Raw genomic sequence first — 27,448 nt, 5'->3', positions numbered from 1 at the left:
GTCACGTGTTCTGAATTGACCAATCAGAATCGAGTATTCAACTAAACCATGTAATAATTAAGCAATAGCTCACGACAGGCCGTGGTATATGCTCATTATATCACAGCTAAGGGGCGTGGTTCGGCCCGACGCGAAGCGGAGGGTCGACAACCCCCTTAGCTGTGATATAATGAGCATATATCACGGCCTGAAGTGAGCTATTGCTTTTATAAAACGGTTACCAAGTGTGGCAATATGAAAGAAAAATACACACTCTAATTTAAATAGTTTTTATTAGTAAATAATGATGTTCAAAATAAAATAGTCCCTCTGTTGCCTTCTGCACGAAACATAGTGCGAGGTGGTTGCTATGCAACAACACTAACAACAGCTAGCGAACATATTAGACAGAGAGCGTTGATCCATTATTTGGCTATTTATTTACATTAATGTGTATGTTGCCGTTTATTGTGCACCCACTGAAAAACTGTCCAGCATCAGTAGCATGGCTTACGTGGTTACTTGTATAGGTTGAGGTTGTTCTAGGCTGTTGCTTGGCGTGGCGAGAATATTGCTCCACTTTCTCCGGTCCCCGAGATTCGGCTTCCAGTAGCTCTGGAGAGAGCTTTCGCACCTGTGGCCACTAACGGTCATAATTTCTCTGCTTTGTTTCAAGACCCGCATCAGAAAGCTTTTGAATGGTGATACTTTTCCAGTTGGTCTACCTGCTCATCACGTAGCTCTACATGTCGTCGTTTAGGTGCTTTTTGTTCTGGAGATAGGCACTCCTCAATCCACTCCTCCATAGTAAGACACCCCCCCCCCGGAGGTCGAAGTTAATCTTAAATGTTTTTGCGGACCTTTTTGATTACAGATTTGAAAACATCGTTGCTCGCTTTAAAAGTAGCACAATTCATTATGTCAAACCTTGGAAAGTATCTAAATATCCCTGCCCTAATGCCAAAGGAACTGCACACTGAATATGTTTTTGCCGTTTGATGTCTATGTCTGGACCGTTGCGTAAAAAGGAGGGTTTCTGCCCCGTTACTTCTCCGCTGCTTTCTTGTTCCAGTTTGAAAAGCAAACTGCAGGCAGTTTGCTTTTCAGCCCAACTGTATACTGTTTATCTCAGACGCGGAGGGATACTGAGTTGTTGTGAAAAGTAACTTACAATTCTACCCGTGGTATACGCTCAGTATACCACGGCTAAGAACCAATCAGATTGCTTGATTTTACTTGTCCGTTTTATAAGTATATATAATGGCAATGTGTCTTTGGAACTGGCAAATAAGATAAGATAACATAACACACACACATTACATCATACAATTCATACACACACACCATTTAGAGGATATGTTTAAGTTGAGTTCAAAATACAAAGGACTTTTTTTATTCTACGGTAGGTAACAATGGAGTTATCAGACAGTAGTACAAACATTATAGACACCTTGTGGCATGGGAGGAGTTAAAGTCACTGGTAAATATGTTTAACAAGGTTTCTGTAGAGTCATTGTTAATTCAATTTGTACAATTATTATGAAGGAAATTAGATCACACCAGGCACAATATGGTAACATGAAAATCCAGTCATTATCTAGTACAAGAAAAAATGTCTACTGTGTGCATATTGGATTCTTAGGGTTTACGGGGAAATGTTAGGCTGGATTAGGCAAACAATCGTTGAAAGAACAGAAGGTTTTTTGTTAAATTGACTTTGTATCTGATTCTATAATTTAGGGTACATTTGACATCAACAAAACAGTACAAAAAAAGTGTTCTTTCTCAATAGAACAATCAGTGGTTCAAGTTAGTATATTTCTGACGGCCCCTACACACGGCGGCGTGCGTTGAAGCTTGCCGGCGGGCATGTCTGACGCTTAACCAACAACCAATCACATGAATCTCCCGCCCCAGACACACAAGCAGCGGTTTGATTGGCTAGAGCTTGTACTGGCATATGATTCGATTGGCTGACGCTTCCGTCGAAGCTTCAAAAGTAGAACATTGCTCTACTTTTGAAGCGAGCAACGCGAGCAACGCTACGCTTTGCTCCCACAATGCAGTTCGGCGAAGCGTGACGTCACTCCATTCAAAGTGAATGGGCAGAAGCGTTGAAGCTTCAACGCACGCCGCCGTGTGTAGGGGCCGTTGTGTAACATATCCACTAGTTGCAAAGCTTACATTTTTTTTTTTTTTTTTTTTATTTTAAGGGAAAGGATGTTTTCACTACTCAGTTTGTAAATGTTACGGACAAACTTGATGTCATTACAATCATTTGATTAAGTCCTGCACTTCAAGTAAAATCCAATTTGAAAGGCTCTTGAGTCTATTCTACCATATATCCAATGATTTTTAAAAGTTTAAAAAATAATTGTATTAAAGTTTGGTTTTTTCATGTGATATGTTCAGCACTGTCATTAAGGATAGGGATATTTTTTATTATAAAACTACCATATAGGTAATTTTGATAGTTTTAAGAGATGTCATGTACTGTAAAACTCCAACCTGTGTAGATGTACATTATACTTAAGCAATAGCTCACGACAGGCCGTGGTATATGCTCATTATATCACAGCTAAGGGGCGTGGTTCGGCCCGACGCGAAGCGGAGGGTCGACAACCCCCTTAGCTGTGATATAATGAGCATATATCACGGCCTGAAGTGAGCTATTGCTTTTATAAAACGGTTACCAAGTGTGGCAATATGAAAGAAAAATACACACTCTAATTTAAATAGTTTTTTTAGTAAATAATGATGTTCAAAATAAAATAGTCCCTCTGTTGCCTTCTGCACGAAACATAGTGCGAGGTGGTTGCTATGCAACAACACTAACAACCAGTGGCGGCCGGTCCATAGGGGCGCTAGGGGCGCCGCCCCACCTCTTCCCATATTGAAAAAAAATAAAAATAATAATAATTAAAATTAAAATTAAAAAAAAAAAAATATGTTTAAAAAAAAATATATGTTTTTATTTTTATTTTTAATGAACAAGGTAAATATTATATAATTGGTATCAGTAAAATGTATAATCTACAATAAAATCTCGTTTAAAATTGTGTTACGATGTCTAAAGTTACTGATAAGTCACATGTTTCCTGCCTGGCCTTGCCCATGCACCTTCTCTCGTCTGGGCGCTAAGAGAGGAGCCTTCAACCAGTGCAGCATCAGCCACTAGCAGCTGACTGTTGCTATCTGTAACGTGTAAACTATGCCGCGAAAATATAATTTCAGCCAATCAGCGTCGTCAAAGATGACGGTCACCAGGCGCCAATGTCAGCGCCCAGTGCAGTCTGTGAGTAGTTTGGACAGTGACTCGTATCCGGTTGACGCAGTAGTTGATGAGGATGGCTTCGTGTGCAGGTGGAGTCTCCGGACCTCGGTCCCCGGCTAATTCTGTTCAAGAGCTAATCTCCAATCCTTTCGAAAGGAGAAGTTTGGCAGATAAATTGTTGCTTAAAGACCTTGCACCGGACCAACCCGATTTGAATATATCGCAGCAATCTCGTGAAAAAGACAACATTTATACACGAGGCTTCACAAGTAGCTGGTACACAAGAAAGGCTTGGCTAGCTGGATGCAAACAGGTAAATGCTGTCTTTTGTTTCCCATGCTTGGATATCACTTTATATGTAGAGAGGAGGTTTCCCATGGTTGTTAGAAGTTTATTAATAAGTGGGCATTTATCACAGAAGTGATTGTTCTGTCTCCACGTTTGTTGCATTGTCTGTGATGTATTTTCCAACGGTTATAGCTCCTGTTCTGTCCCAGCAACACTACACGGTTTGCAGCTCCACCACATTTTTGGTTTATCTTCGGTGTCGCTTAAAATCTGCTTCCCATCGGACTAAAACCTCCACGTAATCTGAAGACAGATACTTGAAGTTATTTAAACCTTTTGCAAACTTTATGTTCTTTCTTGCTCTAGCCTTGCCAGTTACATTGTACATAACACATATATTATCATTATGCTAACTGGTTGTTCGTGTTAGACGATGTAGCTTTTTCATTTCTGAGTTATTGCTATATGTAAATAAGCCTGTTTGTAAATAATCCTCAGAGAAACAAAGAAAAAACACAATTTATGACATTTTGTGCTGTGGTTATTTTTTTTAAATTGCATTTATTCACAGTTCAGTTTGAAATGCTGTAGTGACTTGTATTGAACCACTTAAATATTTATAATTAATGCTACTGAAAAGATGCTATTAATTTTATATCTCACATGCAGTTCACTGTAAAGCTACTTGGTGAAGGTGTTGGTTCATAAAACATGAACAGTTTTAAGAAAGAAAAAAAACAGACCAGTTCTGAGAACACAAATTCCTGGTAAAGTAGTAGATGTTGAGGTTGATAAATAATATTTTCCACACTGAAGATTATGGAGGTATTGATCAGTCTTCTCATATTTTTAAGCCTCGATTTCTCCTTTCCCCCCCCCTCTAACATCACCAGAAGTCATCATTTAAGGGGTCATTTCTCGAAAACAATTTCCGGGGGGAAACCCCCCGGACCCCCCGGGTAGGTCACTTACGGTACGTCAAGAGCCCCACCAAAAAAAAAGACCACCGGCCGCCACTGCTAACAACAACTAGCGAACATATTAGACAGAGAGCGTTGATCCATTATTTGGCTATTTATTTACATTAGTGTATGTTGCCGTTTATTGTGCACCCACTGAAAAACTGTCCAGCATCAGTAGCATGGCTTACGTGGTTACTTGTATAGGCTGAGGTTGTTCTAGGCTGTTGCTTTGCGTGGCGAGAATATTGCTCCACTTTCTCCGGTCCCCGAGATTCGGCTTCCAGTAGCTCTGGAGAGAGCTTTCGCACCTGTGGCCACTAACGGTCATCATTTCTCTGCTTTGTTTCAAGACCCGCATCAGAAAGCTTTTGAATGGTGATCCTTTTCCAGTTGGTCTACCTGCTCTTCACGTAGCTCTACATGTCGTCGTTTAGGTGCTTTTTGTTCTGGAGATAGGCACTCCTCAATCCACTCCTCCATAGTAAGACCCCCCCCCCCCTCGAAGTTAATCTTAAATGTTTTTGCGGACCTTTTTGATTACAGATTTGAAAACATGGTTGCTTGCTTTAAAAGTAGCACAATTCATTATATCAAACCTTGGAAAGTATCTAAATATCCCTGCCCTAATGCCAAAGGAACTGCACACTGAATATGTTTTTGCCGTTTGATGTCTATGTCTGGACCGTTGCGTAAAAAGGAGGGTTTCTGCCCCGTTACTTCTCCGCTGCTTTCTTGTTCCAGTTTTTTCAGCCCAACTGTATACTGTTTATCTCAGACGCGGAGGGATACTGAGTTGTTGTGAAAAGTAACTTACAATTCTACCCGTGGTATACGCTCAGTATACCACGGCTAAGAACCAATCAGATTGCTTGATTTTACTTGTCCGTTTTATAATAAAGGATATCAGAAGCACTATTTTAGATATTTTTAATTAAAAAAAATGAGGTGCAACATAGTTGACAATGAAAGTCAAACATTTGACGCAAATAACATAGTTGACTGAACACATTATTAACCATCAGCACTATGTTCATTTCAAGGCAGAAGTGCAAAAATCAATTGATAATGATGTGTAATGATGTCTACATGTCATACAAATTGTCAGTTACCTGTCAACTAAGTTACTACAGTTATTACAGTACTGGGTAACTTAGTTGACAGGTAACCTAGTTGACAATTTCCCTATTTTGACCCATCATTTCAATGGTAGGCCTTGCCTGGATGACCACATGTCATTTTCTTGAACAGGTTAACATCACATTTGAACATATAATTGAATTAAAATCATTAAACAATTGTAAACCATAACAATGTACGTAACATTGTTGATGGTCAATTAATATACTCATTGACAATGTGCTATTATACATAAAATATTGTAAAAAATGTGAGGACAATCACCATAGTGTGTTCAAAATGTCTGCCAAAGAGGAACATGGCATCATGTGATGCTGGTGACATGGTATTGGGACAAACAATTTTTGAGTTAAAGGGGGGAGTTCTGTTAGTAACATAGTTGACAGAACTTTTGCGGACATTCATTAAGATATTTAAATTATTTAAAGGAGGAAATCAATTAAACAAATATTATTATTCTTTAGTATTTAGACTTTTGAAATAAATGAATAATAGTTTTTATTTACTTTAATGGTTTTTCTTCATTATTTTGAAACCAAGACACCCTCAACTGAAAAACGGACATAGCAAAAACTGACAATTTAAGAACATCATGACACATTTCAAGCTAAATAAAGCATAGGATGCTCATAATGTTTGTGTGATATTATAACATGTTTCCAATAATAGGCAAAATATTATATTTTTAGAATAATTATAATTATCATCAATGGACATCAATGGACATGGAATGTACCCTAAATTGTAGAATCACATCAAAATCACATCAAAACATTATTGTGTTTTCCTTTAAACATACTATAGTCACAATAATGTTTTATTATTCTGTTGTATTTACAACTTGGTCACTTTGGCCTGGCTCTATAAACATCACAAACAAACAAAAGCGCAGATGGCTAGGCAGATGGAGACAGTGCAGCATATTTTTCTACAGGGAAGAAAAAAACAAAGCAAAAAAAGAACGACTGTTAATTCACACTTTGGTTAATCATCTTATTTCTTCTTTTTCTTAATGAAAATATAAGGCTATTTGAAGCTTCTTATTTATAAGATAATGAATATACTGTACATTAGAAGCTGAAGGGTCTTGCCCACGTGTTGTTCCCTGTAGAGGGCAGCAGCATGCTGTATGATTAGAATAAGAAGAATAAGAAGCAAGGGGGGGGGGGGGTGTTGTTTACATGAGAAGGGTTTCAGAACAGAATCAGAAGCAGGTTTATTTCCAAGTAGGGTTACACATATGATGAATTTGCCACGGTGTAAATGGTGCAGACATAAACACATTTAAAGAAGATACATTGTTAGAAAAACAGCCAAAAACTAATACAATTAGGAGAAAAAAAAACTATAATAACATACAAAATATAGGGAAATATAAGATTCAGAAGAAAATACGTGCAGGATTGTTTTACGAAAAGTGAAAAGCTGTGCAGAAAGAGGTAGCTCTGTATACAGATGTGCAAAAATATTGGAGGGTTGTGCAGGACTAACAGTATTTAAATTAAATAAGTACTTGAATTTAAGTATTTAATCAAATATTTGATATATGTTCTATAACTTAAGATAGCTTATGTTTAATAAAATAGGCTATGTATTTTTAATAATGTAAAGTATGGTATGGGAGCAGCAGCAATAGTGGCAAACCACGTGACACAGAAACAAGAAACGTGCGCCGTCGTTTTCAACGCTGTCCGTAGCTATTTGGATGAGGGGAAGAAATGCCCCATACGTAATGGAGAATATAGCTAGAGCAATTAAAAAAGTGGAGAGGTGGTCATATAACTGGGGATTCAAAATGTCAGAAAGCAAGTCATGCTACATGGTATTTACAAATAAACGCAATATTGATGGCCAACAGCTAACACTATATAATCTTCCAATGACAAAGGTGAATGAGTTCAAATACCTAGGACTGTGGTTTGATAGCAAATACACATGGAAAATGCATATTAATCAAGTGGAAACAAAATGCAAAAAAGTATTACATTTATTGCGAGCTGTTGATGCAACTGGGGCGCAGACAAACAAGCATTAATAGAGATTTACAGATCAATTATGAGGTCCACAATAGACTATGGTTGTATAGTGTATGGAGCAGCAGCAAAAACATCGCTTTTACAAATTGATAGAATACAATATAAAGCATTGCGGCTGTGTATTGGAGCGATAAAGTCATCCCCTATTAATACAGTTCTGATAGAAGCAGGAGAGACACCTCTGGAGATCAGAAGAGAGAAACTTGCTCTATCATACTGGGTCAGACTACAAGGAAGTGGAGAGGAAAATATTACAAACAGAATATTACAGAATTGCTGGGAATATGCAAAGTTCCAGGGGCGTAGGTTTGGCTGGACAAGTAAGGAGAGAATGAGGACATATGGAGTGGAGACCATCACGTTTGCCAAAGCAACCCCATTTAGCAATGTTCCCCCATGGCTTTCCCAGAAGCTAACATAGATATGAGTATCATAGAAAGGAAAAAAAAGTGGCAAATAAATGAAGTGGGAATTAAAACGAGTATGTACCTGAACGAAAAGTACTACAATTACCTCAACATTTACACAGATGGTTCTAAGAACAAGGAAGAGTGTGTTGGAGTTGGTATATACATCCCAGACTTTAAAATATCGATCTCCAAAAGAGCGTCTGATCAATTATCAGTGTATACAGCAGAAATGCTGTCAGTAATAATAGGATTACAGTGGGTTGAAGAGGTCAGACCAGATAGGGTGGTGATATGCACAGATTCATTGTCCATATTAAAAAGCATACAGTCAACAACAACTGTCAGAGAAGACATTCTCATAGAACTTAATCATAGCCTAAGACTTCACAGAGGTGGTATAGATCTTCAGTTCTGCTGGGTGCCTGCACATGAGGGGGTAAAAGGGAACGAGTGTGCTGATAAATTAGCAAAAAGTGCACTACAAAAGGAAATAACATTACCAGTTCAACTTGGAAAAGGAGAAGGAAAAGCAGTAATTAAGAAAAAAGGGATGGAGATCTGTCAGAAAAGGTGGGAGAAAGACCAGAAAGGCAAAGAGTATCATAAAGTTCAAAAGACAATCACAATTCATATTTATAAAGAAAGAAACAGAAGGGAGGAAATCATGATAGACTCAGACTGAATCGCAGCATTGAATGGTACGCTGTATAGCATGGGGAAAAGTGACAGTGACAAGTAGGAACTGTGGAGTTAAAGAAAATGTGGAACATATCTTGTTACATTGTGACATCTATAAAGCTGAAAGAGAAAAACTAAAGGATAAAGTTTTAGAGGCAGAGAGGGAGTTGAATGTGGTTGGTATTCTGGGAACAAAAGGAGAGGGTAAGAGCTACCAAAGGCACTGTTTACCTTTCTGAGTGAAACGGGTAGGAAAAAGAATTTAACATTAGGTTAGAATAGATCATAGATTGTTGTTTTGTTTTATTTATTTTATGTTTTTTGTTTATTTATTTATTTTTGATTAGATAGATCATAGATATACGTCCATGAGTTAAGAGATGGAATGATATGATGGTTCACACTCATGTACAGTAGGTGGCGGTATGCACCTTAAAGTTGTTTGTAATCCGCCAAAAACCGAGAGAAGACGAAGAAGAAGAAGAACGTGCGCCGTCTTCTTTCTCAAACGTATTACGTCACGCATTTCTGGTGATGGCGGTCGATTTGACTCCTCGTTTCAGAAGGTTGAACAGCCAAACGAGAAGTTTTCGTGAAAATATACAGCATGGTAAGATTTGAGCACTTACGCTTAATACGTTTGCATATAGCTATAACTCTACCTATATATGAATACAACCACACAAGCCGTGTATAAGAAATGCAAAATCGCTGTGCAGTATTGACATAATAACCCAACGGTCGTGTTGTCAGCCTTTCATTATGTACAAATAGATTTGGTAAATTGTATAATGGATAATAGTTCAGGGACATTGCATAAGGTGTCAGCATATGGTGCACAGAAGTTTTTGTCCTGTTTTTAAAAGTAGCTTTAGCGAAGTGTAGCAAGTACTGGTTGTTCGAAAAAGTGTGACTGCTTTACGTACCTTAAAAAAAAGTAGGTAAACATGTTACCATGTTATGAGATTGTTATTACGGTAAGTAACTGTTGTAATTCTTAAATCTAAAACAAAAGTATCGGCTTTTATTAGCTCATCATATATTTTGGATGACACATTAAATTGTAATTTGTAAATGAAATACTTGTAGCTGTCAGATTAATGTGGAGACAAGTAAAAGATTTCCCTCTAAAAATACCTAAGTAAAGTACAAGCCCCTAAACGTTGCACATAGAGTACTTGAGTAAATCCTCTACTACACTACTGTAACACTACTGTTTTCCAATAAAGCAACAATGAATATGCCAGTACAAACTACTGTTAATGTTAAAGCATTTGCTGGTCTACCTTCATTTTTAAAGTAAGCAAACTTCGAGTAATGGTCATTATTTATTATGTCATTACCTTGTTACATATCTTATTTTCCCCAATGCAGTATTTGCTTTTCATGTTCACCTTTAGTTTGACACAGAACATGGTTATTAGTAAATTGTAATTGTTTTTCAAGCTGTTTTGTCCCCTTTTCCTCTAACCCTCTGTCTGCTAACAGGCTTCTCGGGGCCTTTCGGGGCCACCCAGCTGTGGCACAACATCATCCGGGCCCTGCAGACTCAGGTGGAGGTGCGCCGCTGTAGAAGGCATCTGCGCGTTCATGCCGAATGTTTCACGGGCTCAGACGCTGTGGATGCCGTCCTCAGCTATCTGATGCAGAATGTGGTGTTTTGCACGAGTGAAGTGTCTCGCCTCAAAGCTGCTCGATTGTGCCAGGCTCTGATGGAAGCCAAGGTGTTCGAACCAGTGGGAACCAAGCTGTTTCGCAGGGACAAAGACGTGACCTTTGAGGACAGCAGCTGCAGCCTTTACCGTTTTCTGGAATATAAAGTGTCACCCAATTCTGCCATGAAGGAGTGCAATAGTGACACAGAAAACATGCCTCCAGAGGAACAGGGGCTAAAGAGGAAGAAGAGTTACAGGTAGGCTTTACTTTAAATTCTCTGTCCTTTTTCTGCAGTGTAGAAGCCATTTTTGCTATTGATATTGATATTGGCAGCATTAATAGCTTCTTTGATTTTATTATATGTTTTATGATGTATTTGCCAGGTTTTTTCCTAAAAAGGAAGCATTGAAGTTGAGTAAATAATCCCATCAGAAGTTAAACAACTTCATAATTAACTATTCAATTCAATAGTGTTTGTAAGCCTTAACAGACATACCCAAAAGATCCTTACTTTTTATATCAAGGTTCAGCTTCTCTAAATAGACCTAAGTGGTTAAAAACAGGGTTCCCACCATCATGAAAAAGCTAGAAATTTGAATTTCAAACCTGTAGAAATATTAGTTCTCCTTAGAGATCAAAACAATTATCTAAATGTTTTAATAGCATAATAAACATTTGAAGTGCAATATGCAATTCTGTTTGTATATGTGTACTCATACGCTGTGAATTGTCGTGAAAGTTGTATTATTTGTCCTTGAGAAGTCATAACAAATGTTTAACCTGTGACCATTCAAATGTGTGGGAACCCTGTATTTAGCTCCATCATGCTTTTTGTTGTTTCAGAAGGCTGAATGAGGTGCGGACGATCTGTAATCCCCTCGCTGTGGGACCATTAGATCGGAGGGTGGAGAGGCTGCTGAGGAACATCAACCTGCACCCAGCCTCGTCTCCATCTTTAAAAACAACTCACACTGCTGCTGCTTTTCTGTCCAAAGCTGGTAAGATAGAGTTCTCTTTCTTCAGTAGTATGGAGAACAACAGCCTATGACAGTTAATGGTTGACCAATATTCTTTTTTTCCTTATATTTTTACCTCTTTCCTTCTTCCGTAGTGGTGGATGAAGTCTGGAAGCAGCAGACTCTGCTGCAGCTGCTGCAGATCGTAGAGCTGCCCATGCTGGACTGCATCCTGACCTCTCCTGCCAGAGGTCAGCTGAAGGCCTGCAGAGCTCCTCTGGCCTCACAGGACCTGGTCATCTCCAACACCTGCCTGGACCGAGAGCTTCCCGACAGCCTGCACCTGCCCCAGTCAGTGCTCCCATCAATACTGCAGGATTCTTTTGCAAAGTAGACATAAAAAAACTGAGAAATCTACTGAGATTTGTATTTATTAAATCTCTTTCAAATAATGAACAGAAAGATTATACAAATGAAATCAACAAGAAATTCTCATAAACAATATAAAAAAACAAAATATTACATAATCAAACGGGAGTAGAAAGAAGTATACCTTTCTCCATTACTTAAATATTTTACTACACCATTGCTTTTATGTACAACCCAAAGTCAATCAAAGATAAATCCAACAATTACCACATGTTCATTGTACCAACCCTAACTCTTCAAAAATATATTATTTTGTACAGCTTCTTGAATTGATTTGTGTTTGAACTTCAAACCGTACATTGAATTCCACAGTAAAAACCTGTTCTCTTTCATGGTTTTCAGGTTGGATGGGTGGCTGTCGGCAGCAGCAGACTGCTTAGAGCTGTTTCCAGATCAGCTGATTGTGGTTGCTGGGGAACAGCTCAGCCAACAAGGTGGCACCTTCTCAGAAGACGACCAGGCGGAGCACGTGGCCAGCCAAAAGAAACTGCTCTTTGACACCATTGCCAAGTACTACAGTGGACAGGAAACATATCCACTCCTCTCAGGACGCTACCTGGACATACATGCTGCAATTCTGAAACTGCTGGGTGAGACTTTACACTGATTTAATGGTTTATGTGATTGTGAACTGTGATTTTCTTTGTGTCCGTCCATTAAGATGAATCCGTCGTAGAGATCATTTATATTTGACATCCCCTGTCCTCACCATGTCTTGTGTCTCTCCAGATGAGGGGAAGGTGCAGGATGCCATCAAAGCATCTCAGCTGTGTTTTCGGCTGCTAGAGACGAGCGTCAGAGACGAACTCCGGAGACTACTGACCTTCATGGCCACAGCAGCGCACCCAGATGCCTGCCGTCTGCAGAAACAGGTATTTTTTTTACATTGATCAACTGCTTTTTTTTGTTCTAATCCAAACTTTATTTTGTAGTATTATATCCACCATTGAATCAGTGGAAAATGTGTTTGAATCACCGTTTCCTTTGTGATATGTTCCCTTTCAGATCGATAACAGGGCCTTGGTGTGCCGCACTTTTCAGAGAGCAATCGTCCTGAATCTTGAACTGACTCGATACCAAAGCGAAACCCTGGTGCTGTTCCTCATGGACAATTGCACTGAGCTCATCAAGGTACACTTTAATGTGTTGATCAGTTATCACTAACATGCTTTTCTGATGTAATTGAATAAAGTTGAAAAATTACTCACATTTGTTTCAACATCATTTTAATAATCCTTTCTCCCCTTAATGAATACAGACTCCTACGTCCCTTGTTGAATCTGTGAGGAGAACACTGAGGACAATGCAGCAGGGCCAAGATCCTGACTCAATTGCCAGTAAGTTAAATACAACTTTAAATAAATGTGCACACTCTTGTTAACAATACACCTTCCAACATCACATGAAATAACCCAAATACATTTTCTAGTTGTACGTGAAAAATGACCCCCTCTGTGTGTTGCAGCGTTCACATTCTGCCAGCAGGTGACGCCAGAGGAGTACGAGGATCAGCGAGAGGCTACCACTCTGCACAGCCTAAAACAACTTCTTCATGATATTGCCTCGAGCGAAACCATTCCCGTCAAAGAGAGGAGGAGGCTGCTCAAAGAGTTTGAAAAACATCACCCTGTGGTCTTCCTCCAGCATCTTTCCAGCACCTTCTAAAACGCACAGCTGAAGGGTTATTGGTTTGAATTCCCAGGTGCACTTCACAACCCTAGTTTGTTGTGGTACAGCGCTTACACTGAAGAATGATAATAATTGTATAATGTGTACCAAAATCAATACAAATGATGCTACTAGAGCAATAACGCATGACTTCCATATATTCCTTTAATTTACAAGAGGCCTACAATATTGGTTTTATTTGCAAATATTGCATCACGTTTTTTATCCCACATTGGTCACATTCTTGTAGCAATAGATGCATTATCTATCTAATGAAAATCGCATTTTAAGTCAAAAGCTTAATTATAGTTGTGAATAGTTTGCACGAGTCTATAAATAATCCATTGTCAGCTCATCTTTATCATCAGATGCCTTAACATGGGTAGTAATCTGTTGCATTTGCCATTATGTGTCAAATGAGTAACCATTTTTTAATTGTAGAATCATGATGCTGATTTAATGTTGTAAGTTGAATAATGTTTACTGAGGGCATTTGCTTCTCTGTGCTGGATTGTCCTGGTATTACTGTAGAATGTAGTGTATGCAAACTGAAGGGATTACTGAAGAAAATGACCCTTAAGCGTGATCGGACACCAGATGTAGCCAGCTGTTTTCAGGCTGCAAGTGTTGAACAGCTTTTGAAATAATTGATGTACTTCTTGGTCCTGCTGTGGAGACTGTATTTGAATAGGTTATTGGAAAAGCTTTGGAAATGGAGCTGTGGTTTGCAGAATTAATGCTGAGTACTTTAATCAAGAATAACCATATTATGGGAGGCTTTGTTGTCTCCCAGTTTTACTGTAGCAGGCTGTGTGGTTAGTGGAAATACTGGAAATGCAACACTAATGTAGCTGAATGAGGTTGAACGCTAAATTGTTTTTGTTAGAGATGAAGACAGATCTTTCTTTAAAGATTTTAAGAATGAAAACTAATATGAATTGCTAGGGTGCAATATTGTACCAGGCTAATCAGGTTAATACATGTTATTTTCAGGGGTTTTAAGAATACTTTTAGTGCCATTATCATGGAATTGCCTTTTAATTGTAACTTTTTAGAATTGTACTTGAAAGCTGGACAATGATCCTTTTTATGGAAGATGTGTAATTAATAATGACTTACTATTATTTTAAGAAACCTATTTAATCTTTGGTAACGAATCATTTTGATTGCATTATTTTAATAAATGAAGCCATGGTCTTGCATAAGTTGTTATCTCAGTCAGTATCTTTTGTTCTTTACATACACTGAAATCATGTTGGATTGCACTTTATGATGCTGAAACAAGCTTTATTTTATGTTTGAATAACACGTCTAATAAAAGTTTAATTGAATTTCTCTCAAACAACTCTAATGTATTTTTTTTTGCCCATGTGTCAAGTTACATTGCATGTAAAATAAATCAAGACACAATATCAGAAACAGTCAGTTTTGTCATATCAGTCTTTTTTTCTCAGTGTTGGTTCATATTTTGTATCTTTCCAAATATAATGTTTTGTGCGTTTTCTTGCAGTGTGTGGAACGTATAATTGTTACTGCTATTAATACAACTAATAGGTTTTTCTGGGGCTTTAATATACCATAAATATGTGCATCAAATCTGTGATATCTTTTGGAACGTTTGTGAAAACAGAATCACGAGATTGTATGCAAAGTATATTTGTTAATGGAGTGCCTGAAAAATAGATAATCAAAAAACTGATGACGTTGAGCCTGACAACCCGGAAGTAGGGTTGTTCGTTCACTACTAGCGCACTAAAGCTACTTCATTTCGTATGCCAGTGAAGTCATGGGGGCTGTGTTTCTCAGCCATTACTGACAGCTGAGAGTCTTCTTATAACAAGACATTAAACGGAGAGCTCTCTTCATCATAAGGTATGTTTCTGGAGGCTGTCGGAGGGACAGTGAGGACTGAAGCCACCTCTCTTGTAATGACAGAATCGTCACTGTACTTGCGCATTGTTGGCTTGTTAGCAGGTAGCTACTGCGATGGTTTGGTGTAAAAGTCTTTCACGGTATCCAACATATTGCAACGATGTCATCCTTATAAAGCCACATATGTTGAGGACATGTACCTAATAACTGCTTACTTAGCGTCACAGTGCGGGGCTTGTTTTGATGCGTTAGTCACAGGCTAAACAAGGCGATTAACTTAGCTAACATACAGCTATTTCCCAATCAAACGTGACAGTCCTGACAAGCGACATATAAACCATTTAAATGCTTCAACCGGTCGCTGAAATTGTTGTTTAACCTAATGAATACCCTGTCAAATCATAACTATGTTAGTAAGATCGTAATAATAAACTGCCTGGTATCTTGGTGGCTAGCTAGCTAGCTAGCTACTGGGCTAGTTAGGCTCAGTGCAGGTGCACAGGCTGCTCAGTCTACCTGTTTGTCTGGGCAGATTATAATGTTGACAGGTGGTACGTGTAATATGACATCAAAATGACGTTGTGCTTTTTTGCACATCCTTCAAACCTGTTGCAGATTAAATCTTTAAATCTAGCCTAATGCTAGGGGAAATATTTGATCAACTATGGTTCATTTATTGGGCTTAATACCAATAGATCTGCATCTAGAAAATCTTGTTTCCTTTGGTTTGTCTTTTTTGGTTGCAGACCACCCACTATCCATCACACAGCAAACCAGGAGCAATGACACAGTTATGGCAGTGTTATTATGATTTCTGTTACAATTTAGTATATCAGACCTGAAATCTTGCATCCCTCTCAGCACAGCTCTACTTCTTTGCACTATATTGTTTTGTGTTAGGTTTAAATACATCTGGCTGTTATAAGAAATGTACAAAAGGACGAAGACTAAGAACACACTGACTTATTGATAGATTTCATATTTCTGTGAACCCTCAATTTTGCTGTTCATGTAGTGTTACAGTAGTTGGCAATGGCTGAGATACATAAGTGTCCGAGCCTTAGGGAAGTGCAGGGTAATACTGTATATCAGCATTATATACAATGTTAGAAGTACAGTAAAAGCAGGGATTCTATTAACAGAATTGGCTGGGGTGGCTTTTGGCAAGGGCCGTCAATTTCTGATAAAGAGTTTGTTGATCCGTTTAATACGGATGCTCAATATTATTATTAATGCATGAATCTGTAAGGAATATATTATGCATACAGTACTGTGTGCATCTCAATGTATAGTCAGTAGCTTACTCAGCCTTGTTGCAGTGCAGTAAAATAAACATCAAAGTCCTAGAAAACCCTGAAGAAATAGTTCACGATGAAATGATTTGGCTACATTACTCTCAGCCATGTTCTTTTGTCTGGCTTCCTGTTGCCTAACATGCTTTTCAAGTCACTCTGAAGTATTTTGAAAGAGGGACTTAACGTGGGGTGTGTTGCTTAGTTTGCCCTGAGTCACTTTATATTTCAGAGGGCAGCTTGTGCTGTTGCAGTGTTTATTCTCCTCAGCCAGTGGGCACTCTGATGTGCAAATTCAAGCAGGTGCCTTAAAGTGTGTGTCAAACTGAATGTTAAAGGCTTATGCTGAGCTAGAAAGGTTTATTATGAAGCTGCCTCTTTCATTGATTGAAAATACTTTGGCTGACATTTGACTGACAGTTCTGTACCTCTTTAATTTTTCTGTCACTGTTTTTCACCACTCTCACTTCAGCTGCCAGGTCAGGCGTGAACATGGAGTCTATGCTTAACAAGCTAAAAAGCACCGTCACCAAGGTGACGGCAGATGTCACCAGCGCTGTCATGGGCAACCCGGTGACACGGGAGTTTGAGGTTGGACGACATATTGCCAGCGGGGGTCCTGGCTTGTGCTGGAGGATCTATAACGGCACCAAGAAGTCCACCAAACAGGTTTGTGTGTTGATATCCTCCCCCTGCCCACTCCCCTTTCATAAAGGTTTGATTTTAAATGTGAACAATCTGACTAAGCATGTGCTGTGTGCCTTGTTGAAGCTCATTTCAGTCCCTTGTTGATCTTCTTTATCCCTTCAGGAAGTCGCAGTGTTTGTGTTTGATAAGAAGACGGTTGATAAGTATCAGAAATTTGAGAAGGACCAAATTGTGGATTCGCTGAAAAAAGGGGTGCAACAGCTGACCAGACTGCGTCACCCCCGTCTCCTGACTGTGCAGCATCCTCTTGAAGAGTCACGGTGATTAACACACACACACACACACACACACACACACACACACACACACACACACACACACTGACACAAACACACAAACCAAGGAAAGAGTCACACCTCAGAGAGAGGCTTGACAAAGTTGCATAACAAATGTATTTGCCTGCCTCTGTTTGTGCATATGTGAGCAGGAGCTTGTCATGATCAAAGACTCTGCAGACTGAATAATTTATGCCCCTGAGGGCCAGAAAAGGTTGACGCTGTCTTTAAGTTACTTTCTTTTTGCCACTTTTTCTTTTAAACTTACACCTAGGGAAACTCAACATTCAAAATGTTTCTGTTTTGCCTTTCCTCATGTTGCTCTAAGTGTCTGTTGAGGAATAACTCGACATTTACAAAGCGGTTGTTTCAAATGATACTGATGTAGATTTTCTGTGTGGCCCTCAGAGACTGCTTGGCGTTCTGCACGGAGCCCGTGTTTGCCAGTCTGGCCAACGTGCTGGGCCAGAGGGAGAACCTGCCCACCCCCCTGCCCACCGACATCAAGGAGTACAAACTGTACGACGTGGAGACCAAGTTTGGACTGCTGCAGGTGAGAGTGCAGACAGGTTAGCTGGCTTAATCTGCAACACATGCTTATCTTAATATGTTGCCAATTGGATGACTTGTTGCCAATGATTTGCTTTGTATATAATAAACGTCTTGGTAATCATCAACATCTGTAATTACTGCGCCATACATGATGTGTACACTGTTGCTCATTGGCAAATAACAGTTTAGTTCTAGTTTTTGGTTTAGTGTCCATTTGTCAGATGTATACTGAAACATTGTTAAATGAGAACACGCTTGCACGAACAAGTCTTAAGTTAGTGGGGTTTTTATGGGTTTTTGGTTAGAGGCCTGAAGGATGCTCTGTGGTGAAAACAAGCCTAAGAGTTTTCACCTTTGTTTTATGAACTGAAATACGTCTGTTCAAACCCAACTTGTGAATTTCTAAGCTTTTACATCTCCATCAAACGGTGATTCCTAAGTAGTGGCTAAATTAAATTGGAACGTCTGCATTGGAAAGTCTAATATGAATGAATATGCTAGTACAGTTGTACCAGCTCCATTTCACGCCTCTCCTTGAAGTATATCAGTCCTCATTATGTTCTCACATGTGTTCCCATATGATCTTAATTACAGATTTCTTGCCTTTTCCACAGCTTATATAAGATAAGGAAGTGATGACTGCCATAGAAACCATGTACTAATCCTGTAGTTATAACAGAAACGGTTTCACCCTTTAACACCAAACCCTGACATTTTCCTTCCTCCTTCCCCTCAGATCTCCGAGGGATTGTCTTTTCTCCACAGCGGGGTGAAAATGGTCCACGGCAACCTGTGTCCAGAGAACATCATCCTGAACAAGAGCGGAGCCTGGAAGATCATGGGCTTTGACTTCAGCATCTCCTCCAACAACCCCTCAGACGCTGAGGTGTGTTGGATCACTTTGATTTTGAATGCTCTACCAAATTAACATCTTGGAGTATTGTCACATCTTTATCTCCTCATGTTCTCTCATCTTCCTCAGCCTAAGTACACATGTAAAGAGTGGGAGCCCAACCTCCCCCCACTCTCCCTCCCTAACCCTGAGTACCTGGCCCCCGAGTACATCCTGTCCGTCAGCTGTGACTCCGCCTCCGACATGTACTCGCTGGGCGTGGTCATGCATGCCGTCTTCAACGAGGGCAAGCCTGTTTTCCAAGTCAACAAGCACGACATATTCAAGAGCTTCAGCAGGCAACTGGACCAGGTGGGTGGAGCTAATTCAGGACAAGCTACTGAGGACTTGAGCTCCCGCCAATTTAGTAGTCTGCTGCATGACTAGATTTTTAAGAATATCTCAAGAGTTTTTTACTTTTGCGACTAAAACACTGGTTCTCATCTCTGTTGTGATCCATTCCGTCTATGTTTTTCAATTCCAGCTGAGCAGCATAAGTCCAGCAGTGCTGAACAAGCTCCCAGAGGAGGTTCGGGAACACGTCAAGATGCTGCTCAGCGTCACACCCAACGTGCGACCGGATGCTGATCAGATGACCAAGGTTTGCATTGTTGGCACTACATGTCTGGAGATACAAAGAAAGCGTATGTGCTTATGTAGGTGATATCTAATTTGATCTGCATTTTCTTTAAGGACACATTTTTCTCGTTCTGTTTTTGTGTGTTTTGTTCAGATTCCATTTTTTGACGACGTGGGTGCTGTGACCCTGCAGTACTTTGACTCCCTCTTCCAGAGAGACAATCTACAGAAGTCCCAGTTCTACAAAGGCCTCCCTAAAGTCCTGCCCAAACTCCCCAAGGTAACTGATTGTACATTTTGTACAGGGAATGCAACCTTTATCAGGTCAAAAGTGTTTATCGGAATTTTATAAAAATAGCCAAAAGGCCTACTGATTTCAGACCTATCATTCCCTGTTATATCAGGACTTTTAAAAGAACATCTAGTGTTTGCTAAACTGCAATATTTTCTAAATGTGTTTACTGAATGGGTACTGCATGTTTAGATCCATTTGAGGTCCAACTTTTTGAATAACTGATGTTACTGTAATGATGCTTTCAGTGCTTCTATTTCTGTTTAGTTGTGTGTTAACTGGCACAGTACAAAAACATGCACTTGTGAGTCCATTTCTTGCACAGTTTCTTGAAATGTTTAGTTCCTGTTTTGTCTTCCCTTAATGTGGTCCCTTGAGAACTCATCATGAACATACAGTATTACAGTCTGAGTATTCTTTCATGGCTTCTGTGACCCACTCCTGTCTCTCAGAGAGTGGTGGTGTATCGGATCCTTCCGGCTCTGACCTCAGAGTTTGTGAACCCGGACATGGTTCCCTTCGTGCTGCCCAACGTGCTGCTGATCGCAGAGCAGTGCACCAAGGAGGAGTACGTCCGGCTCATCATGCCCGACCTCACGCCTGTTTTCAAGCAGCAGGAGCCCATTCAGGTACACCCTCACAGAAACAAGCGTTACAAATGACTATTGTTTGTAAGCTTTGGCTAGAATGTGCTTTCCCTCTTTAAATCTTTGCATGATCATTTCGCCCCTTTGGCATTTGTTTTGCGGATTTGATTAAATATATCTAAAGAGCATGCTTTGTTTGGCTTTGGTCTGTCACTTTATCAAGACTTGTCTCTCTCTGTATTTCTCTTCCCATGCATCTTCAGGCTAGTAACATGGTGAGTGGTCTTTGCTGTGAATATGCTCCAGTCACTAGTTTGTGTTGTCTGTCTAAATTAATGCTCATCTAAAGCCACCTATAGCCCCGCCTCTTCCATTTACTACTTCAGTCATATGTAGAGAACATCATGAGCTTTTGTTTTCCTGACTGAGTCGCTGTGCTGCGCAGATCCTGCTGATATTCCTTCAGAAGATGGACCTGCTGTTGACCAAGACCCCCTCAGAGGAGATTAAGAACAGCGTGCTGCCGATGGTCTACAGAGCCCTGGAAGCGCCTTCTGTACAGATCCAGGTATGGGGGGGGGGGGGTAGGGCTGCTTAGTATTTGACGTTTTGCTGAGTTTCAGGTAAACTCAGGCAGTTGGAGACCCTGTAAAACAGAGAAGTCAACACTAAATCAATTACTGAACATGGCATCATTGTGTTTTCATGCTGCTTTTCAGAGCAGAGTTAGATTTGATGCATTGGCATTAGGGCTGTGCGATTATGGCAAAAATCCTAATCACGATTATTTTGGTCAATAATTGATATCACGATTATTAAAAACGATTATCCATTTACTTTGAAAACATCCATTTATTGAAACAAAAATGTGAACAGTATGTTTTTAACAGTTGATTACCCTGAACTTTAAGTATAATTCAACTGAAAAACCAATACATTTTTTTTTTTTTTAAATAATAATAATTACATTTTTTACATTTTTTTTATAAAAATAATAATCGTTTTATTTCGATTACGTTGTTTTCATAATCGTTGCAAGCCAAAATCGTAATCGAGATTAAAATACGATTAATTGCACAGCCCTAATTGGCATCATATAAATGTCAGATTTCCTAACTTGTGTGTTATCCATGGCTGAGCAGGAGCTGTGCCTGAACATCATCCCAACGTTTGCCAACCTGATTGACTACCCGTCCATGAAGAACGCTCTCATCCCTCGAATCAAATCCGCCTGCCTACAGACCTCTTCACTTGCTGTGAGTCTCCAATATCAACATTTTCTGCTCTCAGCTTGTACTGTTTCCCAGGCAACAATAGTTTTTCTATAGTGATTCCTTTTAGGTGTCTATACTGTTTACCTTGTCCCTTTGTAACACCTTTATTCTACTCTTCTACCAACTACTGAAATGTTTGAGTTTCAAATGTATTTAGATGTTTTAAGTATCTTTCCATGTTATCGGTAGGTACGAGTGAACTCCCTGGTGTGTCTGGGGAAGATTTTGGAATATCTTGACAAGTGGTACGTCATCGATGAGATCCTGCCCTTCCTACAACAGATCCCCTCCAGAGAACCAGCAGTACTCATGGGGATTCTGGGTAAAGAAAAAGGACAAGCCACACTCCACTCAACGTCTACTAGAGATAAACTGATCTGTCAGCCATTGCTCAGATAAAAAACAGCCACACACAGATCATGATGTCAAATTGAAGTGAAGAAGACATCTAAAAGTCCTCAAACAGTTTGTTATAAAAATATGTTGGACTAGCTTCCTTTCGTTAAGTAAACATTTTTAGATAAAGTATGATTTACTGCATTTCTTTCTTTTAGCTGAATTTGAATGATCTAGAAAATTGAGATATTTGTAATTTTTAGATTTGTTGGTGGAAAAGTAAGAGAATGTCCTGAAGCAGTTTTGGAGAAAAATGCACATTTCTAAATAGACGTTTTGTTATTAACATGCGATTGAATTAAAACGTTCTAGAAAGCAGTGGTGTAAAGTAATTAAGTACATTTACTCAAGCACTGTACTTAAGTCAATTGTTTGGCTATTTTGTACTTCTACCCACTACATTTATTTAATACCTTTAGTTACTTTTCAACATTTTATTAATGATTTGAATTATAATCAAGTGTTAAATCAGACTTTAGTTCCACCTGGAGTAAATTCACAAGCTACCCTGCAGTATACAAAGTCATTCAAACTAGCTGCACCTTTACCAGCTTTGAGAACACTTTAATGATCAATCATTATAAAACATATCATATATATTATTCTGAAATGGACCAATCTGCACACTTAATGAGTACTTTTACTTTTGGTACTTTAAGTATATTTTTATGCTAATACTTTTGTACTTTAACTCGGGTAACATTTTGAATGCAGGATTTTGTACAAGTTGTAACAGAGTATTCCTACACTCTGGTACTTCTACTTTTACTTAACTACAAGATCTCTTCTCCCACCTCTGCTAGGTAGATAATAACAAATACAAAGTCACATATATGTCCCTGTGTGCATCACTACTGACTGGCATATTTTAAACACTTAATGATTGGTTATTTGACTTCTGAATTCTTGTAGGAATCTATAAGTGCACCTTCAGCCACAAGAAGCTGGGCATCCCCAAAGAACACCTTGCCACCAAGAGCCTGCCCCACCTGGTCTCTCTGAGTATAGACAACAACCTCAACCTTAGCCAGGTATAACACACATGCGACATATGTTGATCATCTGCATAATTGCATAAAGTTTGTTCCCTTTTATGTAATATTGTCCAATTCATCCCAGTTTAACTCGTTCATGGCGGTCATTCGGGAAATGCTGAATCGGATGGAGGCCGAACACAAGACCAAGTTGGAGCAGCTGCACAGCATGCAGGAGCAGCAGAGGTGCGTGTCGCATTTAATGAATCACCCACCACTATATCCTCCTTTGGAATCTCTCTGACTAAATCTGAAATGGTTATACATATTAATGGGGATTTTATACAAACTATCATCTGGGGTAATGGATCTGTCTCAGAAAGCAATTAGCATTTGATCCTGGCCACATGAATATGATAATGGCATGACTAACCATGCTCTTATGAATGCCTCCGTTCAAATCCTTTCGCTTCCTGATTCAGTTCATTGTGTCTCTTCTAACAGGAGTATAAACATCCCAAACCCAGGGAACCAGACAGAGATGAACAAGAGCCCTCCTAACAGCAGCAACCAGGTGAGAGGGTGTTTCTATGACAACATGAGGTTATATTTAAAGTACTGTGTGAACACAATTTCTTTACAATGAAGTTCTTGTTTTATACCTTTCTGTGGTGCAAAGATTCAATTGAAATGTGTCTTTTTTTCAGATTGATGATATCTTCGGCTCCTCAGGGGTTAACGGGAAAGAGAATGGACCTGCAGCAGCCGCCCCACAGCCTAATAGAGTATGCAAACAATGTCATACCTAATATCCAGAAATGTCCACCTTTTAGGTACCAGTCTAATTTCTCCACGGTCTCTCTTGTTTTGCACCCCGCATAGATGTCTCTGACTCTGGAGGAGAAGCAGCGATTGGCTAAGGAGCAGGAGCAGGCCGTCAAGCTGAGGAACCAGCAGCCTTTAGCGCCTCAGAGCATCAAACCAGCCAACACTTCCAACACCAAGGTAACGCCTCAAAACATCTATGTGCACAAAGAACAGAAAACTAACTACGGAGAGGCAACTGAGGGAAAGACAAATGTGGAAATCCATTTTTCTAAGACTGATCTAAATAGTTTTCCCTCCTCTAATTATGACTTAAGTACAGGTGAGAAAAGGTTTGCCTACATGATATTTCTAAAGCCCTTAATTAAATTGGTATGGGGAACATTTTTCATTTTTCTAGTTGATAAGTGTTTGCTCTGCACCACTACCCCATGTCATAAATAGGACTGAAATCTCTCATGGTTTATTTCCAGGTGATTTCTCCATGCCGGGGTTAGTGTTCACAAAATATATGTACAAAATCATGCAGGCGAAACTCTTCTTTCTCCATCCGTTCCTAAGCCACAAACATAATTAAATCTGACTCAAAAACAATATATCACCAACATTTGTCATACTCTGTTGCCTCTCAGGGTCTCCTTATAAAACACTTGATGAGTTTAAACCCGCATCTTGTTTTTCTTGCAGACTAAAGATCTTACCAGCAGCCTGCTCAACATGACCTCGCTAAACAGCCTCTCATTGGCCAACACGGCTCGCCCCTCCCCAGTGCAGGGCTCCACCATCGCTGCCTTCCCCTCCCCCGGCCCCATGGTCGGCTCCATGGGCGTCCCAGTCTCCAACGGCTTCAACCCGTCCATGGGCTTCCAGGCAGGGGGCATGGGGATGGGCATGCGTCCTGCGGGCCCCGGCCTCTACAGCGGCATGGCAACCACCACCAGCACCCCCAACTTCGGAGCTCTGACGCAGAGTCAAGGACCCATCGGGCAGACCAATAAAGATCTGTCAGCGTTGGACAGTCTTTTTAAACCCAGCCAGCCCAAAGTCACCCTCAACCAAATGGCCCCGCCCAGCACCAACGCCCCGTGGCTCAATCAGTTTGGTTCGGCCCAGAACGCTCAGACTCAGATGCACGCTGCTCCTGTTGCTATGGGAGGGGTGCCCAGCAGCTTCGGGATGCAAGCAAACCCTTTTTTCAGCCCGCAGAACTTTGCTCCACCCTCCGCTGCTGCCCCCAGCCCCCTGAACCAAAGTGGAATTAAACATAGCGCATCTGTCAACAACGATCTGAAAGACTTGTTCGGCTAGATTGCCAGGTTAAACATATTATTTTAGTAATTTTGGATAAGAGAACCTTGAACAAGAGACTGATTGAATGTGAAGATTTCAAATCCGATCAAGGGTGTTGCTGTGTGTATTTTTAAACATGATCTAGTATAAATTCTGCTCACATTCGGCTGGCAAATTAACCTGCGCCTGATTCAATTTCTACTTGACCACAAGGACAAAAGGCTGGGGTGGGTACTAATTCTTCTAAGCTGTGTTTCTTTACATGCTGCGGTTTCCTACTGATTTTCTACTTGACATTCTCGGGCGTCCCAACGTCGTGAGTTGAGATGAATCCCAACTCAGTTAATTCAGGAGAGTTTTGTGTTCATATCATGAGTGATTGAGTGGCTGAATCACCCCTCAAAATTGGCAGAAAAATAAGGAAAAAAGTGGCTTCACATCTGCTCAGTTTCAGGCTGCTGTATCTTTATTGCTTCTCTGGACTATTTTAAGATTGGCTGCATGTCTAAAGGGATCAGAGAGTTGGCTTAAAAATAAATGTCAGAGCCCAGTGGGAGGGGGCTTGAAGAGTAGCACTGATCTGCATCCAGGAAGCTCCTCCAGAGACAATCTGAAAGGAGGAAAATGGAAAGCCCAACAGTCGCAGTTTAGATGGGAGAGGTAGCCCCACTGCAGTCCGTCTCCATGGTAACTGTGTCTCTGCAGCACCTCCGAGTGGACTGATGATCCAGTTTGACCCTTTTGTCTTATTCTTTCAACATCAGGTTCAAAAGCTGCAAAACATGCTCTTATTTGCTTGTTTCTCGACTTCCAAGCAAGCATGTTGAAAAGGGAAGGGTTACTGTTCTCTGGTAAATGCAGTATGGACGATTTATGTGTCTTATAGTGGAATAGGATGTGTGGATTAGCTATTACAGCAGCGTCCTTTAAAAAGATGCTAATGCTAAAGGCAAACGTGAAGGACCACATGCACTGCTTAGGCTGTTGTGCCTTACATGGGTACATGTGTAGGATTAGACGGACAGCACTCATCTGTTACTCAAGTATTCATAATTTCACTTTTTAATCCGCTGTCTTTGCTTCTCAAATGACTTGCTTTGTCGCATGTTACTGAACTTGACCACAAAAGATCTAAAGTTCGATTTTTAGCTTATTTTCCGATAAAGATTCCAGTGAAAAACTATTTGGAAGTTTATAAGCGTCTCCATATCCTCCTTCCTGTTGACCAATTTATACAATGATGAAGATGATTGCTATATATTTTCAGCTGTCTGAGGACCAGTGCTGGTTATGAAGAAGTGTATATATGATATAGTTATTTAAAGATGGGTTGCTCTGTGAGGGCCTTTTTACATCCCTGTGATAATGGTTGAGAGGCCTTAGATGAGTTGGTGCAATAATCCTCGTCGGTTGTTAAGCGTGAACATGGAATGGCTCCTTACATTAATCTCCACCCGACTGAAAAAAAACGACATAGTGTTGTCAGATTTCTAAAAATGTGTACTCATTCTAAATCTTACATTTTGGAAGATAACTACACCACTTTAGGGTTTTTAGATGAACCTCGGTCACAGTGTGTTCACAGTGATTGTTAATACGCTGTTTGTTACTGGATTCATTTTTTGTTTCTGTGTATTAATGCCTCTTTGACAAGGTGAGCTCCTTCAATCCGCATGGCAGTGTGAATTTGACTCTACATTCCCCAATTTTTGTCATACAAGACTACAAATGTCTCAGTGATTCGGCGTAAATTGTGTGGTGGTTTTGATTTCATCTCAATTGAATGTGATCTGTGAGTCACATTATCCTAGCAGAACCCCAAAGCAGAAAGCGTATTCTTCTATGAGATTGTTTGTATACCACTGCTGTCGATATGTGTGTAGTGTTGCCCTTGTATTACGTGTTGAGGTGCCGGTCTCTGAGGTGGTTCACTGAAAATCTGTACATATAAAGGAAAGTACACAATCTAACCTCTCAAAGGCTGCTGGTTATTTGTGTGATGGCTTGAATCACTGCATCAGACCGTGGACTTTAAATCACTTTAATGTAGAAATGAAGTGCAGAAATGGTAGTATTTTGAAATGTTTATGCACATTAGCAGACAGCTTTAAATATACATCTAAGTCAACTTGTTGGTTCAAGGTAAAAAAGGTAAACAATATATATA

The 27,448-nt window shown here is 39.9% G+C and overlaps 2 protein-coding genes across 2 annotated transcripts; both read left to right on the top strand.

Annotated features, from left to right (window-relative positions):
- The first annotated feature begins 9,294 nt into the window (after positions 1–9,294).
- On the top strand, positions 9,295–14,675 carry depdc4 (DEP domain containing 4). The gene is made up of 9 exons (XM_034133531.1): positions 9,295–9,374; positions 10,253–10,676; positions 11,264–11,418; positions 11,532–11,727; positions 12,148–12,395; positions 12,535–12,677; positions 12,811–12,936; positions 13,064–13,142; positions 13,271–14,675. Exons 1-9 carry the CDS (start codon positions 9,299–9,301, stop codon positions 13,468–13,470), a joined length of 1,647 nt encoding a protein of 548 aa, XP_033989422.1. The 5' UTR covers positions 9,295–9,298; the 3' UTR covers positions 13,471–14,675.
- Positions 14,676–15,211: 536 nt separating this feature from the next.
- Positions 15,212–27,248, top strand: scyl2 (SCY1 like pseudokinase 2). Its single transcript, XM_034133412.1, has 18 exons — positions 15,212–15,345; positions 17,110–17,306; positions 17,448–17,605; positions 18,029–18,173; positions 18,909–19,058; positions 19,155–19,376; positions 19,549–19,665; positions 19,798–19,923; positions 20,388–20,564; positions 20,968–21,090; positions 21,665–21,778; positions 21,986–22,118; positions 23,105–23,223; positions 23,312–23,412; positions 23,671–23,740; positions 23,874–23,951; positions 24,049–24,171; positions 24,679–27,248. Exons 2-18 carry the CDS (start codon positions 17,130–17,132, stop codon positions 25,297–25,299), a joined length of 2,754 nt encoding a protein of 917 aa, XP_033989303.1. The 5' UTR covers positions 15,212–15,345; positions 17,110–17,129; the 3' UTR covers positions 25,300–27,248.
- The last annotated feature ends 200 nt before the right edge of the window (positions 27,249–27,448 follow it).

Source organism: Trematomus bernacchii, unplaced genomic scaffold (assembly GCF_902827165.1).
Source record: "Trematomus bernacchii unplaced genomic scaffold, fTreBer1.1, whole genome shotgun sequence".
NCBI classification, from domain to species: Eukaryota; Metazoa; Chordata; class Actinopteri; order Perciformes; family Nototheniidae; genus Trematomus; species Trematomus bernacchii.
Note: the sequence above shows the minus strand (reverse complement) of the source record. Positions and strands in the feature narration are given on the sequence as shown.